The sequence below is a fragment of the Ciona intestinalis genome, chromosome 6 (assembly GCF_000224145.3).
Source record: "Ciona intestinalis chromosome 6, KH, whole genome shotgun sequence".
Classification (NCBI taxonomy): Eukaryota; Metazoa; Chordata; class Ascidiacea; order Phlebobranchia; family Cionidae; genus Ciona; species Ciona intestinalis.
In genome coordinates, this window is record NC_020171.2 from 1,335,241 (window position 1) to 1,356,546 (window position 21,306).

The 21,306-nt window shown below is 35.1% G+C and overlaps 3 protein-coding genes across 5 annotated transcripts; 1 reads left to right on the forward strand and 2 right to left on the reverse strand.

The window, feature by feature from the left end:
- The first annotated feature begins 532 nt into the window (after positions 1–532).
- LOC100186826 (NEDD4-binding protein 1-like) lies at positions 533–19,529 on the forward strand. Its single transcript, XM_002122810.4, has 17 exons — positions 533–863; positions 4,098–4,450; positions 4,766–4,852; positions 5,208–5,360; positions 5,845–5,952; positions 7,730–7,812; positions 8,481–8,541; positions 15,528–15,600; positions 15,861–15,919; positions 16,224–16,389; positions 16,589–16,755; positions 17,102–17,262; positions 17,565–17,819; positions 18,038–18,215; positions 18,649–18,793; positions 19,093–19,181; positions 19,448–19,529. The coding sequence occupies exons 2-14, from the start codon at positions 4,274–4,276 to the stop codon at positions 18,051–18,053; spliced, it is 1,566 nt and encodes a 521-aa protein (XP_002122846.1). The 5' UTR covers positions 533–863; positions 4,098–4,273; the 3' UTR covers positions 18,054–18,215; positions 18,649–18,793; positions 19,093–19,181; positions 19,448–19,529.
- Positions 993–4,092, reverse strand: LOC100184387. 2 transcript variants are annotated; one of them, XM_002126247.4, is made up of 5 exons: positions 2,768–4,092; positions 2,595–2,711; positions 1,954–2,060; positions 1,762–1,864; positions 993–1,437 (listed from the first exon to the last, which is right to left on the reverse strand). In XM_002126247.4, exons 1-5 carry the CDS (start codon positions 2,840–2,842, stop codon positions 1,378–1,380), a joined length of 462 nt encoding a protein of 153 aa, XP_002126283.1. In that variant the 5' UTR covers positions 2,843–4,092; the 3' UTR covers positions 993–1,377. The 2 variants fall into 2 exon arrangements, with proteins under 2 accessions (XP_002126283.1, XP_026690695.1); XM_026834894.1 differs by having other exon boundaries at positions 1,333–1,437; positions 1,693–1,864.
- LOC100186784 (cannabinoid receptor 1) lies at positions 9,139–15,451 on the reverse strand. 2 transcript variants are annotated; one of them, XM_002126100.4, is made up of 2 exons: positions 12,379–15,451; positions 9,139–10,558 (listed from the first exon to the last, which is right to left on the reverse strand). In XM_002126100.4, exons 1-2 carry the CDS (start codon positions 13,051–13,053, stop codon positions 10,085–10,087), a joined length of 1,149 nt encoding a protein of 382 aa, XP_002126136.2. In that variant the 5' UTR covers positions 13,054–15,451; the 3' UTR covers positions 9,139–10,084. The 2 variants fall into 2 exon arrangements, with proteins under 2 accessions (XP_002126136.2, XP_026690681.1); XM_026834880.1 differs by lacking the exon at positions 12,379–15,451 and adding an exon at positions 11,018–11,576.
- Positions 19,530–21,306: the final 1,777 nt, after the last annotated feature.

The window sequence follows — 21,306 nt, forward strand, 5'->3', positions numbered from 1 at the left end:
TTGTTTCTGATGTTTTAATTATTTTAAAAGTTGTTATCTCTTATTTTACGTACGCACAAAAGTTTCAGTGACGCGTATATACACGTCAACTTTCGCGTTAACATTTTAATTTGTAATTTAAGTTTTACGAAAATATTTCAGAAACTATACGAAAGATAGATTAAGCTTAGGAAATGTTGACCTCGGCTATTTTTAGATTTTATACGCGGTTAATTATTTAATGATCTTAAATGTTCTGCAAGAATTTTCTTACCTGCGGCGAGTAGAATTGCGACGTGTCCTTAAGAGCCCAAAACTGGTGACACTGCAAAATTCTTTGTTGCGCCATACTGATCTGCTGCGCGTGATTTTAGTTTATAGGCCCGAGGCCGTTTATTGGAAATAGACGGCTGTGGCTTTCTTTGCAAGACCACAAAGTCATTGTACAACAAAACTACGCAGCCATTAAGATTAAAGGGATCCTAAGAGCCAGCTGGCCGCGTGTCTTATATATGGAAGAGCGCTTCCGTTTTCGATTATTATTAAAGCGCCCCACGCTTTTTGTCCTCGTTTTGCCCATTACTGGCTCGGTGGCTGTAGCGTTAGGAACTATTTGTTTTAGTGAAAGCTAGTTTAGGTTTAGATTAGTAGCCTACTGCGCAGGCGTTTGGGAAAGTCGTTAAGGGTAGGTATAAAAAGTACTGTTAATCATGTATGCACTACTAATAGCAAACTTTGGATAGTTAGGTATATTTTTTAGGGTATTATGTTTAAGCTGTTAAACCTTATAATACAGTGACCATACAGCCACTTCTAACAAATGCTTTGTATCAACCTAAGCGATGTCCCGAGAATCGGTTCGTCTGGACTTCTATTTGAATAAGGTTGTGTGTGGTAGGGATAAAAGTCGATTTAAATACGAGTGTGTTGTCTGTTAACCAACAGGCTGTAACGACACAGAAGCCAATCGGCTAGTTATTGCAAGATTGACTTTCTGGATCATCGTTTTCTCAGTAAGTTGAAGCAACGATATAAAATATTTTGTGTTACGTATAGAATTTATAGCCCACCTTTTTCATGTTTGTCAGTGGTCGTAAAATCCACCGTGTTGGAAACGTATAAGACTCAATTTAGTTGTAAATCCCTCTTAAGTCTAAATACCTTGTTTTGGCTATCATTTAATTTAAGTATCTAAACAACTGTGCCGCAAGCGGCTTATTATACCTTTATATCTATCAATACTATCTTGCCGCACTTAATAAAAAAACATGTGAAAGTATAAACCAAAACGCAAAAAAAATCATCAAAAAAACGAATAGTATAAATAACCGTGACTGAACGCATTAAAATACAAAGTTCGATCTCAATTAAAGTTAAAGCCGAGCTAAATAACTTTGTTTACATGTCTTGTACAAGTGTATGTACCATAGTTTTCATTTGTTTGACGTCTTCTTTTAACTGTAAGTATAAATTCTTATGTTGTTACTTAGTTATATGGTACTGTGGGGTAAGATAGATACTGCATATTTTGCATTGGCATAATATAAAGAATGTTTTCTAATCGTGTTTTAACAATTCACAATTTTAGAGTCGTGGGGATACAGTTATTTAATTCTGTAAACATTCTTTGTTTACAATCAAATGGGACAATAAAAGGGGTATATGTAATATGGCCCACTTTGCCCCAGCCTACTATATATGCTGTTCCATTACCTTATAATTTTTAGTTATCGTAGGGCAGAACTAGATTATCAAGATATAGCTCATAAAATGTACACAAACCGATTTTTCGAGATGAGAATGCATCATTTCTTTACAAGTTTCGTCTAGAACGTCGGCTGTACGTTTTATTTGTTCCAAATGCGCCGAGTCTACTTTTTGAACGCTATATGGAAAAAAAACACATAGCTTAATTTAACAAAACATAACTTAATTTGTTAAATTAAAAAAAATAACTCATACGTGGTCGTTTACCTTCTGAGGAACTGATCGTGTATTCCATTTACTTTGTGCTTTTTGTTCTCGTACTTAAGTTGGTTGCTATCAGACGTTTCACCCCGACTGAAATTCTTTATCGCTTCCTAAAAGGGACAGCTTTAGTATAGAATTGTGGGGTAAGATGGATACAGTTAGCACATAGTGGTCCATATATTTCCTGATCGCGTTTTTAACAATTAACAACGCCACTTTAGAGCCGTGAGGATACAGTTTCATAATTCTTTTAAAAAAATTGTTTACTGTCGTAACGTGTTTACTGTGGGAACTGCATAATATTTCGCACCCCTGCATAACGTCATGCGTTCGTTACAAAATATCCATCAAAGCCAAAGCCAGTACATAAGCGGTGATAAACTCCTGGCACGACAAACGCCTCTGCCTCTGGGCAGGTCATTATGATGCGATGGAAGGACATTTAATGACCAGGATAATAGAGATCGCCCATCACACTAAAAAAATAACCACGAAGCGCAGTTGACGCAAACGCAGATCTAGCAGCGCCGCATTTACTACCAAATCGGACGATAACAGCATAAAAACACGGACTATCCTACCCTTTATAACCTAATACATATTGAACTTTAAACGCAAGCAATGTAAGGGCGATAAAAGCTCACCATAAGTGTTTCGTCTTCTGCTTTTATTTTTTCCAAGTCCGCCTCCCAGCCGAGAATAATTTCGTTAATTTTTTGCTGAAAACTTTTGTCCAGTTTCGAGTTTCCTTGCCAAGTAACCTAAATAACAATATATCTCCCAATCTTGCTTTAGCATTGCATAAATATATACTTACTCGTGTGTATTTTTCCATTTTGCCATGTAATGCCATGAGTTCAGCAGTTGGATCAAAAACATTATGGTCCGCCATTTTAAAATTGCTTCTACCAAACTGTACACAACAATTTCAAACTAAATTGTATTAAATACAAACACTTTAATGTAATTTTGCTATTTTTTACACAAAATCCGATGTAATAACACTGAGTTAAAATATTGCACAATAAAAGACTGAAATGAATATACTATACGAAACCTTCTGATTTAATAAATTGTTTATGCCCCGCTATAATCCTGGATTATAAGGCGCCTATTAAATTGGCATTATTTCGAGATATTGAACGATTATGACGTATGAAAAATCGCAATATAGGGTCGATTTAACGAAATAATGTTGTTTTTAGCGAGATTTTTGGATTTAAACGTTACAGAATGTCATTAGTATTGTTTTTTTTACACATTTCCTGCTTTTAAAAAGGTTACACATTTTCTTCAGCAGCCAACAGTATCTTTTCCCGTGATTAGGCACATTGTATAACGTTGTATAGGGACCAGATTACCTCGGGTGTTAGCCTAATTTGTTAATTTCCTGTTTAAGTTCGCTATTGCTAACATTGCTAGGAAATTGCTTATACCAGAGTCGGTATACAAACTCTGGCAGATATAGCTATAGACGTGTTGTGATATTCCACGGTCGTTAAAATGAATTCTGTCTGTATGAGACGGTTTATGGCACGGGCGTCAGAAATGCATGCGAAAAATGTTCCTAGCGGTTTGGACATTTTAGTTAAGCAATGTTATTCTATGGTGGTTCTGAATATCCTGATGTGCACTGTCAATCTAGCCCAGTTTCCTACGTTTCCATTTTTAGGACTCGCACCATTTACTTACTATTCATAGAACTCGCACAAAACTGACGGGAATTGACGGTGTCTATTCCCGCCGAAAAGCGTTGAAATCGTCGGAGTCAACCAACGTGCCCATTTCACACATACCGCGCAGCAGCGAAACGAGAGTAGATTCCCATTATACAGACATTGGAGAAAAGACTGATGTAATGTTTGTATTACTCAGGGCAATCATAGTATATAGATACCGCGGTTTCGTTCGTTGTTTACGAAGAAACGGTAGATACTTTAGTCTCGCCTAAGGTAGACCACTTTTTATACGCAGACAGTTCTTTTATAATTACCAACCCCCTATGTCAAAGCTAATTAAACTAGTTTAACTTTGCAAAATAGTTTATATAATAACATGATTGTATAATTACACTGTATTTTTAAAATCTTTTCAAAGCAGGCTTAAAGTACTGTAACAAATTGTTTAATGTGTCTAACTCTTTCTAGATTCTTAATATTAGTAGTACTGTGCAAGTAAAAAGTTTTGTGTTAATGTTTTTACTTTTTTGTAAGTAAAAATGTTATAATGTGACCAACAAGTTAACAACACATGGTGTACTGGAAATGAAATCAAAAGTTGACTAGCTCTGCAGAACTTCTCGAAAAGAGCTAAACAAACTAAAATGGAAGATTCACAAGATGAATTTGTTGTGACTGCTTCACAAGCGAAACAACTTACAAGGAAAAGAGACGATATAGAAAGAAAGTTTTCCGTTCTGTTAAAAATTCCACAAGAAGAGAATGATGGAATGATATGGATAAGAGTACGAGGAAATATTGCGAATGTTACTTCTGCAAAGGTAGCTATTTACTTTTATTTTAATCTATGTGGGTGAAGTCCTACAGCATGGTTAGGGACCTTAGGTTTAGGCCAGAGTTGGCCTATTACACTGGGACCCAAGGTGCTACAAGTTACAACTCATTTGTGACAAATGGGCTGGAGAAATGTCCGAGGTGTCTTGCCCAAGGACACATACGCCTATCATTATCAGCGTCAAGCATAGAAGCATTGGTGCAAAAATAAAGTGCTGCTTTAGTCTAGACACATATTGTGCCTGCCAGTAACAGTTTATAAGATGTTTTGTTGTTAAAATAATTATCTTTATTAATTTCAGACCTACGTGAAAGCGATTTGCAATCCAGATGCGCGAGAAATAATATGGATGCATCAAATGCCACGCTGTGTGTTTACTGCATTTACTGTAAGTGGCCCTTGGTTTTACTGTTGGTTAAAAATTTTAAATCTTATAGGGCATTGTAATGTTTGACATCATATGTTATAGGCTATAACTTATAACACCCAAGTTTATGGCAGAGCCAAAGTATATTGCATTCGCCACTTTAATAAATAAGGTTCCCTATGTTTTACAACTATGTGTCTAACTGTATTTTATTTTTAATATTGTCACTCCAGATTTAAAAAAAATAACTTGACATCTATAAACAACTTTATTTTTAGCAGAGCTCTAATTGTATTTTTATAACGTCACCTCAGATTTTGTTAAGTATCCCAAACCTCAAAATCGTGACTCCTATAAACAACCTTATTTTTACCAGGGCTTCTGGCATGACCAGCTTGAATTTAAATTCTGTGTGTTGATAAAATATGAGCATTCTTCATACAAACTACAAGGCTCTCAAATGCAAGTTGTACAGGCTGTGTCTTACCTCATGGAACTGCATAAAATGGCGACTGACTATGATAACCCAGTAGGTGTAAAATTAATGGTGTTGTATATGCATAATATATGCTTAAAATTGTTCCCCAGACTAAAAAAATGTTCAGTTCATTAGCCTACTCAGAGAGAAAAAAAGTTTATGAATTTTGTCTTTTCCTACTCTGCTTGACTATACATATATATTTAGGAAATAGGAAGTCAGTCTTTCATTTACCCTGTACTAATTTTTGTGTGGCATTGTTGTGCATGTACCATAGCGGAGCAGGTTTACTGCTCTGTTACGCTTAAGTTCCTGTATTTAATGTACAAAATATTTCGAACAGTTGATTCAAAATGGTTTACAGAAATAAGTTGGAAAAATATTGTACCTTATCAGAAATTCTACCTGTGACTATTAGCATACAATTTTTTACAGTTAAATAATACATGTACTAATGTAGCCTACACAATATATGGACCAGTTCAAAATTAGTCAAAAATGTTTCAATACAGTATTACATAAATTATGATTACAGCGTATTTCAAGCACTGATCAATCTGTAGTTGAATTTAACAACAAAATATCAAACGCTGTGGAAGATCAAGTAGAGACACTACTAGCCCTTTCACCAGCTCTTAAAAAGGTAATTTCATATTCAAATAAAAATACCCTATTTTAGACTGACATTGGCATTTAAGTAAAAATATCTTATTTTTTTTGTACAAATAATTGGACGTAATTTTGGTCTGTTACGTTTTCGTAGCACCAGATCCTTACTGTATTTCACTATACAAGAATCTTTTAACTTTATGAGCACCAGATCAGGGTGGGATTTCATTAATTTACAACCTATATATTAATAGAATGTAACTGTTAAGGTGTTGAGACCTGTATTAAGTGATGTTACTCTGGTTCTGTTATTTGTAAGTTCATGAGATTAGTGTGAGACACTCAAGGACAAGGTGCCTTAGCAACGCTTTTGAAACCATTGTTTCGAAATGTAAAAAGTACAAATGTAAAGACACCCGATACACTATACACATGATGTGTTGTAAAGTGAATATAGTCATTTGATACTGTGTGTCCTGCTGTACACATAATGTATATTGTTAACCATTATCAATCGAAGAATTATATAGTAGTTTTGGAGTAGGTTATTCCAAGTTTTATCCTCTTTTATTGTTTCATTTGGTAGTAACTAGTAAATTAACAATATTCACAGAAATGTTTAACAATAATGGCTCTAAAATAGCATAGTTAATTGTTTAAACACCATTAAAAAATAAAGGATATTATGTGCTAACTGTACCCATCTTACCCCACAGTCCTATACTGCATTAGAGTTTTGTGACAGTGACACTAAAACCTAAATATTTCTCTGGAAACCTGTGGCTTGTTTCCTTATCCAACAATAATTTGAAATCCCCTTGGTGAATGAATAGGCAATTGAATACCCTTAACATATCTCTATTGTTATGTTGCTAAGTGCTTTGACATTGACATTTCACAGGTTAAACATTCTTCTAATTTTCTTACGGTATATTAAGCCAATATGAAAGCCTCTTGGTTAAAGAAAGCTAATATAAAAGCCCCTTGGTGAAGGAATAGGCAATTAAATACCGTTAACATAACTCTATTGTTAACATAGCTAAGTTTCTAAGTACTTTGACATTAACATTCCACAGGCTTAAGCTTAACTTTCACTGTGTGTTTATGGCATCTAATATTTAATTTTATGGCATAATTACTTATGTTTATTACATACCTACTTATTTTTATGGCATAATCACTTTTTTGTTGGCATTCTTTAAGTTAATGTTATTTTCCAACCCACCCTTAAAGACCAACCAACCAATAGCAATGCTTGCTGTACAAATAAAGCACCGATTACCCTTTAACTTATGATCAACTTAATCATTAACAAATGGGAATACCAGAATAACAATCCAATCTATTATCTGTATGTTACACTCATGTCATAATAAACCTGTTCCATAATATACATTTTTACCTGTTTCTCATACATTTCTTTAATAATTTTGACACACTTTATATATTTTCAGTAGCATTTAACATTAGTACAAATTAAAAAAATGTGCTAAAACATGTATATATGTATATATATATATATTATAAATATCATATGTTTATTACAAGTAGTATATTACTATATTCGGCCAGTGCCGTGGTACAATAGTTAGCCTGCCTGTCTCTAACCTATTAGCTATGGGTTAACCTTCAAGGCTTTTCGTTGCTACCATTGTGAGCGTATATTTCTGTGGGCAAAACACTTAGGGCCTATCCATGGTACTGTAACAACAGTCCAACATTTATTAATTTTTAGTTTTTCTGCTTTTTTGTGTAACTTTCGTATATATATATAATATATAGTATATTAATCTTTATGTGTTTTTTTACAGGAATTGCTAGGTATGATAAACTCTGCTGGAAGAGAATTTTCTGCAAGGATCACAATTATAAAGCAAGGAAATGATGCCATAAGGTGATTTAAACTAACTTGTTATATAGCCATTATAAAAGTGTGGATTAGTATAATATTAATAAGCAAAATTTTTAACTTGTGTATTTCATGTAACTGGCTAAACTACGCTTTGCAATGTTCTTGTGTACAAATACAGGGAATGTCTAGTGTCTACTGTCTAGGTCGTCTCTTCCTTTATTTGTCAAACCATTGTAAAAATATTATGACTGAAAATATTTTGTACAAGGTAAAAAGCCTAGTACGACTGAATGTCCTTTGTACAAATAAATATATTACGACATATGTTTATATTCAAATGGAGTACCAGTGGTGCAACAATAGTTCCTGTGTTGCAACTTTTTGTTTTGTTAAACACACAACCTTTTGACTACCTGATAATAAACGCAATCCAATCACATTATAACTCAGTGTGTATGTGTAGTAGGGAACTAAATTGAAAGTAGCTTCAAAATATGGGGAACTAGAAATTTAGACGAAAAGCTTAGTTTGTGTTTTTTGTTCGAAGTATAGGCTATACAGTTGACTAGTTTTCTTTTAAATGTTTTTTTAGCAACTAATTTAAAACTATGTTAAAAAAACCTCAGGTTTATCTTCAGAAACACCTTAATTTGTTATATTTTATGTTCAAAGCATATTTGCATCCGTATAATTTCATTTAATTTTTTTAGAGATAGAACAAATTCTGTTTCATCTGCAATGGCAACTTATAATGACTCAGATGTGGAAGTGGTAAGTGCTTTGTTTATTTCTTATCTTATTTCATTTTTTGAGAAAATTAGCCAGATTTGGTCTACCTCTTATTTCTACTACATCAAGACACCCCATAAATCTGGTATTTACGCCAGAGTTGGCTTTTACCCCATTTTAAACCTAACACAAATTGTATATCTCATGTAGGCTTCAAACACAATGTGCTTTAGTTTTTAATAAATAACTGGCTAAACTTTGCTTTGCGATGTTCTTCTGTACAAATACAGGGTATGTCTTTGGCTTACCTCTTATTTTAATGCATTGGCATACCTTACTGTATGTCATTACCCAATTATATATACAATAGAATTTGCGTTAGTTTAGATTTTTTTTTTTTAAAAACACTTTTATAGATTAGAATGGCCTGGTTAGTCTCAGAAGTTAGTCCTGGTGTAAAACACCTATGTTTTTTTTAGATTCTTTTGTTGAACTTAAAAAAAATAATTAAATATATATATATATTTATATTATATATATTCATAATTTTTTAAAGATTTGAAAAAAAACATTAGTTAAAACATAGACAACAGTGCTACAGACTGTTTAAAATTTGCTAAACGTCATTTAAAACCTGAATTTCAATGTTAAGACTTGTATTACAGAACTTTGTGGTGGCAGTTGTAAACACAATACATAATGATAATAAATAACGGTAATATACGACTTAGGTGTAATGAAGGTAATAATATAATGAAAGAGGAAAGTAGTAGTAATGTGATGCTGTGTTACAATTTTATGGTACAATTTCTGCAAATAATATCTTTTGGTGGCTCATCTGTTATAAAAATTGAGTGTATTTCCAATGTTTCAACTGCCATTCAACAACACTTCATCGGGAAATGTGCTTGGTTTTTATACGAGAAGCCGCTTAAAGATTATTTAGATTATACCTTGTAGCAGAAGTAACAAAATAATATCTTTTGGACTAATAATTCAATAGATATGCAAAAATATGTTGGGAAATATTGTTGAAATGTTATTTGTGACAATAGCATATATATTATATATATAAATTGTATTTAATTAATAAATATAACCTACACAATATAGGTACAGTTCAAAATTAGTCAAAAAATATTCAAAAATGGCATAAAACACAATAGTTTTTGCATAAATATCCTTAGAGCTGTTAGTTTTTCAATATACACGCAAAAAGTGGGCATGCATTTACTCTACCAAAAATAGTTTCCTGTACAAATGGATGACTAATGCATTAGGAGTACGGGCTGAATTGATACTGTGTTCAAAGACCAAACAAAAATCTGGTGCCCAAACACAAAAAATTAGTGTCTACACAAAATTTAAGCTTCAATTTTAAATTATGTCTTTTACACAAAAATTTGGGTAAAATCGTGCCGTTTCCAGAAAAAACAAAAATTCGTATGTTACTTGGCTTATTTGTAAATCTCTTTGTCTTACCAAGTTAGCTTCTTATGTGTATAACTAAAAAAAGTTCTGTTTCCAACTGAAAAATTGGGCACTTATTCGCTTTTTCCCACCAGAAGAAGAATTATTGCTTGACTCAATTGTTGTCTCTGGATCGTGTTATTTCCCTATCTGGCATCTTGAATTGTAAACTCAGACTTGATTCACTCTGCCTCACATTCTGTCTTCTTGGGTTGGAAGAAGTCTTCAGCTTTACAGAGGATAGTTTCTTCCTACCTCTGAGGACCCCGTTATCATCCGCAAAGCAAGAAGGACAGCAGAAGATCAACGAATCTCGGATCATAATGCGAAGGTTGCTGTTCAGATCCGGGATCCTCCAGAAATAAAAGATGGGATTGAGGATTGAGTTAATCGTGCTGATCACAACCAGTATCCTCATAGTATTATGCAACTCCCGGACATTGTGAAAGTAAGAAACAACGCATAGGATGGCTAGAGGTCCAGTGGTGAAGACAAAACCACTGAGGACAATTAGCATTGTTTTTATCATCTGCATTTCTGAGTTTCGCCGATTTCTTTGTCTTCCTGTTGTTTTTGTGAGGAATCGAACCTGTGGGGTATAATTGGTGTTATTTTAGTTAGTGGTTAGATATGTATATCTTGTTTATATTTGTAGCAGGCTAACGAAAGTCGTTATAACACGTGTGTTTCATACACCTTGTACCTACTTACGAGTTACTATACTTATGTAAGTTTGTGGGTGGTTATTTTATCTAATGTATCAATTTGGATGAACCAAAATGGACTACTGGATTGAAGAAATTTCCGTTAAATTTTCTGTCCAAGAACATTTACACCTACAACAGTAACCGCATCAAGCCTTGAACCCATAACCTCTGGGCTAAAGGCAGACGAACTGACTTTGCAACTGCCATGTGAACAAAAGTTTTTGTAAAACAACATCTTTATACGGAGAAAGGATTGTTAAACGCATGCTGTGCAAATCATTTAGCAGCATTGGGAGCAGATGGAGTGTCCATCTTATTTACCCTGCATTTCTTTTAACTACCGTTTTTTGAGTGATATGAACCGTGTCTAAAGTCATTGTCAGTGTCTTCTTGTGACGTCACAATGTCCAGTTACAAACAACAATACGTGCTTATTACCACACAAACAACAACGTACAGTTGCATGCACGCAGCATTACTCAATTGTCATGAGTCACTTAATGACGTCATTTTGCGACGTCATGTTTTGGCAAGGCGTGTTTATTTTCAAACTTCTTTCTGCGAAGATTTCTGTTTACCTTGGCTACGTCACGCATGACGTCACAAATAGCTTTGTCGTTCAAACCAAAAACAAATTTCTGTTTTGCAGATCGCGTGAAACGTATTTCGTTGCAGCCTAGCACATATTACATGGAATAAACTAAATTTTGGCCAGTTTATAAATAAATTACGTATAGCCCGACGCATTTTTTAACTTTACGAATTTTGTTTTAACTTGCCACGCATTACATAAAACGAAATTAAATTTAAGGATATATATAGTAGGGTGGGTAAAGATGGGACACCTTTTCACTCTATCCTCACGACTCCCTTAGACCGTTGTTAATTGTTTAAAATACGATCAGGATATTTGGATTATTATGTGCTAAAGCAAAGGTGTTCCGTCTCCCCCACCCTACTATACATAATGTAGCATATCGCATCTTGTTTTTGACTTGAACCAAACCTTACATAAATCTAAATTTAAACAACAGCTATTCGTTTTATAACATCCCACGCTTTCGAGTCACTCGGTCCAATTTTCGCACCAAAAATGAGCAACATAACTCCACAATGCTACTTCGTGCAGTAACATTGCAATACACTTCAGAACTTGAAGTATCGCATCCGTTTCAAGCACCCTATAAATCTTAAAGCCGTAATCTTGCCAAAAATACCGAATGTTTGTTACTTTGCACGGTATTTTTGGAAATTCTTTTTAACGCTTTAACACTAAAGGGTTTTAGTTTTTAAACTAGTTTTTAAACTAAAACGTTTTAAATGAAAATCGTATCATACAAATGGGCTGTCATGTTTGTTTGTGTTAAAACCACTTCCTTTTATGATTTTAATAACTTTGCGGCAAAATGTACGCTGTTAAACTTCGCGTGGGTTAAATTATGTAATAAATTGGAACGCTTTGTCGCACATTTTCTATAACCTATAGCGGCTACAGCTTCAAGGCTTGACGCTCGGCTGCTATCTTTTTTGGCGTGTTTGTTCTTGTATAGGACAATTAATTATACAAGACAATAATATTAAATTATAATTATAAGACAATTAACAGCTAACACTAACGCTAAATAAAAAAACTTTTCTTTTTTCTTCTTTACACCGTTTTAAAGACTCCTTAAATTAAAAAAATACTTAAATTTCAACATACCTGCACAAAAATCTTTACGTACACGGAAACAGAAACGACCAACAACAGCAACAAGCAAATTCCCCCTCCCAAGACCGTCTCCCCTCTAAAAGGTGTCATCATTTGTGAGCAGTGACTTCCAAAACAATATCTTCTATTCTGGTCAATATTATACAGCCTACAATCGCAGGATTGAATACAGTTCCAGCCAAAAGCAGGCACGACCACGAAAAACGTTGCAGGGACGACACAAGCCACAACAATCGCTGTACCAACTCGTAACCGTGTCATAATTTGCTTATACCTTCTGTGTCTCAATATATAGAAGTGCCTATCAACTGCTATAAACAGTACGCCCAGTGTAGACGTGGAAGTAGCAGCGGCTAGAACACCGTATGTAGCAATACCGCTCATAAGCGAAACTGTGTCCAAAAATAAAGATGAAAATGTACCGATCCAAAGAACGATCAAACCCACGAAAAAGTCCGCGACGGCTAGCTGTACAATGAACCAATGTAACGGCCTAAATCTTCGGGCTGGTAGTCGCATTAGTACAACAACAACTAAGAAATTTCCAAGCACTATAAGTGTCCCGGCTATGGCGGTAATTGCTTTTCCCCACGATTCCGTGTTTACGCACACGTTTGTAGAACCGGTTAGATTTGAAGTGTTAAAAAGGCCTTGAAATGACGTCATATTTTCCAATATTCTCTGCTGTTGCCGTTCAAGTATTTGTTTACATACTTTCTGAGCGACAGATCGCTCTGTTACGTCACAGTAACTAACGACAGATCGCTCTGTAACGTCACAATAATAACTAAACACTTCACGTTGAACCGATCTACAACGTAATGAAAATGAAAGCAAACAAAATTTCAATCTTTTATTGACTGTAAAAACTATTTTATTAAACAAAAAACACGCATTTTCAATCTTATATTTCTGGCAAAATATCTGTTAAAAGTATTTTATTCCTAACAAAATCAACCAAGTTCCAATCATGTTATGACAGTAAATACGCATTAACTCTAAAAACTTTTCTTTGCCATAAAAACATGCATTGTAAAACTGATAACCTTATTTCTCTTCCAAAAACGGGATCTTTATAAAGCTGCCACTTAACGGTAGAATCTAACAAAATCGCTTTGCATTTGGTCAAAGATTATTTTAGACTGATGCACGGCCTACTAGAGATATACCTCTAGTAGGCCGTGACTTATGCCACAACTGCAACATACTCTAGCAGTCTAGCCTATTATGCAAAGTGAGCATTAAATTGTGCAAGGCTTTCGCTTTTTTTCCATTTCTTTTACTGCGCATGCGCGGACGTGATGTGAATCTTTTGACCCGTGTTGTTATAACACGTCATATCCTTATTACTCCAATCGTAGTTTTGAACTTTGGACGTATATGACGCCGATAGGCTGTCAAAATGATCGACCACAAAAACGGTATTTTTATAACAAAATTTGACCACAAAAAATTGGACCACAAATTATTATAACGAAATTTCTCTTTTTCAAGCTGGATACAATCTGTAAACTATATATATATTAGGGTGAAGAAGTTGGGACACCTTTTCATTCTATTTTCTCGTCCCATTTGGTAGTAAACAAAGAACATTCAAAAAATTATAAAACCGTATCTTCACGACTCCTATGGACCGTTGTCAATTGTTTAAAACACGAACAGGATACTAGGATATTATGTGCTGAAGGTGTCCCGTCTTCCCCCACTCTACTATACTACACTAATTTTCTATACTGTTTTAAGTCCTTAAAGATAAAAAAAACATGCAATATATATACTACTCTGTAAGCTTAAAGTGTATACTTCCTTAACTTTTGCCCCTTTTATGATCTCAAAATAAACAATTGCAGGATGAAGATCTCTTTCACACTTAATTTTGTCCGTCTTGTATCACAACATTCATAATACGCTCGTGTAACGTTCTAATCACCATACACATTATAATATGACGTTTTTTGCGTTGCCGGGTATGACACATTTTAAGCACCTTATATGACATTACAGGATATTTATTATTACGTAAGTTTGACTTATTAGATTAGGGTTTTACGCAAGGGTATATATTTGTCCTACACTATATCTACACTATAACAAAAATACACATTCGACGATTTTGGGGCAATTTATGCGTAAAAGATTATAACCCCGCTTTTGTTCTAAAGACTGTAGTTTTGCTGCTAGTTCCCTGCTCTTCGGTGTTTTAATTAATCTATAACCAGCGTTATAAGAACATTTTATTTATCTCTTTGAATACGATAACTAAGATCAAATTAATCAAAAAAAAAAAACAAAGATAAGGAAATTAGCAGCAAAATGACAGTCGTTAAAATACAATATAACGTTAGCCCTAACTGGCACTGACTAAAAAACTACATAAATTTTGTTCACAAAACTACGTAAATCAGATTAATTAAAACAGTAAAACGAACGGAATTAGCAGCAAAACGGTAGTCATTTTTAACGTTACAGCTAACTGATGCTGACTAAAATACATGCATAAATTTTGTTTACAAAACTACGTTATGCCCTGCCCTTAACGACCTTCAATCAAAGCGACAGTTATTCTATCTGTTACAGCGTTTGTTAAGTCATTTGTTTACGGTGTTATGTGCCAAGGAAACGCAGCGCACGACTCGGAAACGGAATCGTTTCATAAACGTGTAAATGTTTTTCTCTTATGTCAGCTAGCTGGCTATTACCGAGAAAGACATGTCCCACGCAGTTCTATTTAGTAACAGTCCTGATTCATCATAATACGCAACGGTTAGCGCTAAATAACGTGCTAACATCGGCAAAACAGCTGTACAAAGTTGAAAAGGTCACGAATTAATCAAAACTATAAACCAAAAGGTGAAGAGTTCAAGTCCAACCTTAGCTACTTGCAAGCTCTTTATAATTTAAGCTCAACTGCCGCGCTTATTAAATGACGTCTTTTCACATTTCTTTTTCATAGCGTGTTTTAACAACTGCTGTTTTGCTGTTAATTCCTTTTACTTCGTTGTTTCAATTTCATGATTTCAGTATCGTTTTTAAAAAGCTGTAATACCCCCCTAAATAACAGCTTGTATTGCCACACAAATTTTACATCTCCACAAAACGTTTTTTTTTGTATTTATTTTTAAACGTAATTTCTTTTACAGATAGAAGTAGGTGCAACTGCCGATACACCTGGGACAAGCAGAGCTTTTGCTGATGATGATGCAAGTACAAATGGTAAGTAACGTTTATTACATAGTACTGTGGGGGAAGAGAGGACACCTTTAGCACATAATATACAAGTAAGCTAATGGTAATTTAAATATTTAACAACGGTCTTCTATGGGTCGTCAGGATCAGTTTTATAATTCTTTGAATGTTCTTTGTTTACTACCAAGTGGGGACGGGGAAATAGAATAAAACGGTGTCCCTCTTTCCCACCCTACTATATTGCATGTATATAGAACTCCACCCTACTATATATTGTATTCATGCAGGTCACACGGATGGTGGGTTTGACGAACAAGCGAAGTTTATAAAGAGAACAATGAAACAAGTAAGTTACTTTCATTATATATGGGTGAGGTTCGTGTCGGCAACCTTAGATTTAGACCACATTTGGTCCAGTTCCAACCACAACACGCACACTGCAACGGATGTTAAGTGTTTTACCCAAAGACACATGTCCACGATGGTAGCAGCATCGAGCCTCAAACCTATAACCTATGGGCCATAATCAGGCTTGCTAACCACTGTGCCATTGCACCTTTCAAACCTCTTAAAATTGTACCCATTTTAAAACAATAAGCAAGTGGTTGTAGGTTGAATTCCCACCCTAGTAACTCGCCATATTCTCTCAGATTGGTTTCGAGGATGAACACATAGAAATCTTACTACGACGTCACGGCGGCCACGTCACATTTGACGACGCGTTAAAAGAACTTCACAGAATGAAAGAGAAAAAACTTCTTGAGGCCAGAGAGTCCCCTACACCTGATCTTATGAGTTTTCCTTCACCCAGTGACAGTGAGTGAAATGTGGATATTGGTTATGTCATAGTTTGGTGTGTCATTCTTAGTGATGTTGTAATTTCTAAAAACGAGGGTTTACGACTGGGACGTCCAAATTTGTAAAGCACGAGAAGTTGACAATAATTTGTGACATCATAATTTATCAATAATTTTATAAAGTTGTAACGTCATAATCCCTTTTTATTACGTCACAGACATGAACGACGTTGTAATTGTCTCGTCCGAGGACGAAGATGATGATGATGTCATATACGTTGATGAAAGCAAAAAAACAACAACAAATAAATCAACAACAAAATCAACGAATAAATCAACACATTCAAAATTCCCTGAAATTATTGAAATAGAGCAATGGCTAAAGGTAATCATTTTTCAGATTAAAACTTATGGCCAACTGGTAATGTAGCACAATAGTTAGCGCCTGTCTCTAACCCGGAGGTTACGGGTTCGAGTCTTGATGCTGCTACCTTTATGGGAGTATATGTGTCCTTGGGCAAGACACTTAACAGCATTTGCTCCAACCTATTAGTTCTTTATGAGTTGTCTAAATTGTCAGTCAGTAAATGCAAAGGGAAAAACCCCCCAAAAATTATCTACAATTACATTTATTTATTCTTACACTTTATTTTGGTAATTATTTTCATTCCAAGTCACCTTTTTCCTTTTAGAAACCTCTCTTTTTCACCCTTTTTCTTTTTCTTACGCAGAATACATACGAAGTCACAAACATAGGAAAAGACAGCGTAAACAAACGAGAAATGTTAAAAGATTTCATCAACCATTTTAAACTTGAACCATCATCTGATTTATCAAACAACTTCTTTAATAAATTGTCGCAATCTATATTTGAAAGGGATTCTACATACAAGTAAGCCCTAATACCATGGGTGTGTTGTATTCAACTTTTTTAGTTGGTGATCAGGTGGTATTTGGACGTCCGTTTGTACAAACCTTAAAAGGAGCCTTTTTAACTGTAGAGTAAGTATAAGGTGTATGAATGATATACAAGAAGACACTCATGTTATAACTGGGAAATGAGCATGAGGTGTATGAATACACCATGTGTGATTTGTGTATAATAAGACACCTATATATGTTACAGTATACCTCAATAGTCAACATACATACATACTTTATCTATATCTAGTTTAATCTAGCTCTAAATTTCAGGTTAGTGAAATCAAGAGGTAGCGCTGGCAACAAACGTCTAGTGTGCATTAAAAAGCGTTTACACTCGCCGCTAGGTGGCAGCCACGCTCCACCGAAACAAAACACGTCTACGCAGCCTACACCAGTACCAAACAGTAACCTCGCACCAGGAGGAAGCATTAAACAATGGCTGAACAGCTCCCCAAACAAGCACAGTCCGCCCACGGCAGCTGTAAACCAGTATAATCCGGTTATGCCAAATGCCGCTCCAATTACGTAAGTATAGTATTATCTATTTATAATAGGGATAGGAATAAATGAATAAATGTTATTTATTTATCCTTAGCTGAATGTTAATTGTTGGCAAAGTTACATACATGACAACTCGTAAGCGGGCACGAGGTTTATGAAACAGAACACCCGTGTTATAACGACCGTCGTTTTTCGACTCTACGAGGATAAAGCAAGTTACATAATTTAATATTTGATCACAGATTATCCAAGGTTTAACCAACCCCGACCAGTCTTCCACCACCCTCCAGCACAAATGCAACAAGTACAGGTACGTCATCGGGGAAAACTCTCAAACAAAGAACTTCTCAATCTATCCAGAAACCAAGGGAAACCAAATCTAAGACCTATCATTATTGATGGGCCTAATGTTGCTGTGAGGTATTAATGTTTGTTATATGGTTTATATGAAGCCCATTTTTAGGTTGGGGTAAGATGGTACATATTTTCATTCTATTTTATCGTCTAACTCGGTAGTAAACAAAGAATGTTTACACCCGTGTTCTGTTTCATACACCTCGTTCCCGCTTACGAGTTACCACATATGTAACTTACTTTATCCTCGCGTGGCCGAAAAACGAGTCGTTATAACAAAGGTGTTCTGTTTCATACAACTCATGCCTGCTTACGAGTTACCACATATGTAACTTACTTTATCCTCGCGTGGCCGAAAAACGAGTCGTTATAACAAAGGTGTTCTGTTTCATACAACTCATGCCTGCTTACGAGTTACCACGTATGTAACTTTGTAACAACAGTCGTTATAACACTATCAATTTTAAACATATACGTTTCTAATTCACATATATTACAGTCATGGTAATGGAAATGCTTTCTCATGCCGAGGTATTGCGATATGCGTCAATTATTTCTGGTCACGTGGGCACCGTGACGTCACATGCTTCGTACCAAATTACCGCAAAGGCAGTAAAGGACATCCGCCTACAATTGACCAAGAGGTAAACGATTGCTTCGGATATTTTTCGTGAGATAGTTTTATCATATTTTATGAAAAATATTTTTTTGTGAGTGATCATATTAAAAATTTACATTAATTTCGTGATTTTTTGTGATATGTATATCATTTTTCACAAATATGAAAGGCCTTCACGATTTTTGATATTTTTGTATTTATCTTGTCACAAATCATATCATAAAATCACGAAGCTGTTTCACAATAAAAGCACGGAGTCCATCATAATATAGAAAATATATCACGAAAAAATCGTCATTTTTTTGCCATGATTTTTTCACGCAGATTATTTACGATCTTGAAAGCCAAGGAATTTTGAAGATTACGCCTTCGCGTGAAGTCAATGGTCGTAATGTGGTTTGTTATGACGATGGGTAAGTGTATGACGTCATGTAGCAACATGTGACGTCATATAACTACATGTGTCGCCGAAAATCGTGCGTCAGCGCTACGTATTCTGGAAAGTCAAAAAAACAGAGAAAATAACTATCTTTATGCTAAAAAATGAAAAAAATAATCTTTTGTTAAAAAATTAGGAAAAAATAGGCATTTTTGGCTAGAAAATTACAAATAGTAACATTTTATCCCAAAAAGTTGGACATGTTTTGCTACAAAATTACATAAAACTTAATTTTCCCAGGTTCGTATTAAACCTAGCCGTTCAAAACGACGGAGTTATCGTTTCAAACGATCAGTACCGTGATCTACGTGATAAGGATGATTTTCGTCGTGTTATTGACAAGAACCTGCTGATGTATACATTTGTTGGAGATCTGTTTATGCCGCCCGATGACCCCTGTGGACGAAATGGACCGAACTTGGACCAGTTTTTATCTTTTGCTGCAAGGTATATATGTTTTATAGTGGTATTTTAGGCGCTGGGGTGGAATGGACAGTGCGTCTCTTTTACGATAGACTCGTATAGCGCTTATAGGTTCGACGTTGAAGGCGTTGGTGTTGTTACCTTTGTAGACTTATGTGTCTTTGGGCAAGTCAGTTAACGCCGATTGCTCCAACCTAGGTCGCTACTACATTGTCTAAATAGTTAGCCACACATTACGAAAAATACAAATATTTTCCAAGTTACAAACGGTAACTCGTAAGTAGGTACGAGGTGTATAAGGCAGAACACCCACGTTATAACGACTGTTGTTTTCCTGCCACACAAGGATAATTAAATTACATTCATTCATTTTCGGGTAGAAGCGACAACAGTATACCGACCGTAAAATAAACGTCAAACAGTGTACCTGCACGCTGTGTATTACGCTTCACCTGGTTTTAAGCAATTTCGAAAATATAAAAACCGACAATTTTCGTTCAAAAAAATCTTTCGTTTCCAAAACTGCATCGATTTAAAAATCGAAATTACGCGTGGGTGCCAATGAATGTTGTTAGCAGTATAAGTCATATATTTCAACGAAATAATATTAAAGTACGTATAAGAAAACAAAAGTGAACGCAATAATCAAATTCACGGAATTTAAATAAAAAAAAATAAAATATATATTTGAATTTTCATTTACCGTCGTCACATTTTGCTTGCGGAAATTAAAATTTCTGTTCTGTTACTATTTTCATTCAAAAAGTTGCAATATACGTTTGCACTGCTTAAAATTGTCTCTCAATACGTGCCAGGTGTACCATTAGTAACTGGCCATGGCACCGGCGCTTCGTACAGAATATCATAAATAAGCAATGCGGCATCACCACAAATGTTTAACATCGTATATGTACAAGCACTACTGTCAGCGACTTTGCTTTTCAACTGGGTTAACTGTGATGACGTCATGATAAACATACGAATATGACGTCATAAAAAGAAAATTGTCATTATCAAAATTTTTCCAAATAAAAAAACAGTAATAATATTTTTCAAACTAAAAACGTAGTAACGTAACGCTATAGCTAAACTATAGTAACCCAAAAAAATCACCCATACTTAACAAAAACCATATAAAAAATATTCTCCCTCCCAGCCAACGAGCCCCACCCCCCAACACGATATTCAGCGGTAATCCTCGTATGCAGCCGAACTCATGGGGATCGGTAAAGAATCAATCTCGATGGCTAACTCCGTCCCAGGGTGAGTCATTTTATTTCAAGTATATTTTAAATGTTGGTCAACTTGTTATTTTACCGACGTTTCCACGTCCAGTACAAGACAAAATAATAAATAAAATATATTTTTAACGGTTTTTGAACTCGTTTTTGAAGATGTTTTTTTTTCCAAACAACCATTTTTTAAAGTTTCTAAAATTTCTTTAAATTATTATTTTTTTAATTTTTCCAACATCCAAGGATCGAATCTTTCCCGCCCGATGCGGCCTCCTCTTCCTTCTAACCCTCCTTTCCGCCCTCCTCCCCCACCCCTCCCCTCCACTTCCCTGCCTCCGGAAAGAAGAGCGTTAGAGAAATCTCTAATTGACCTCTTCCCAAATAAGCCGGATGAAGTGAGGCAGTTACTTCGAGATCATCCGTTCGTCAACGACCTGACGC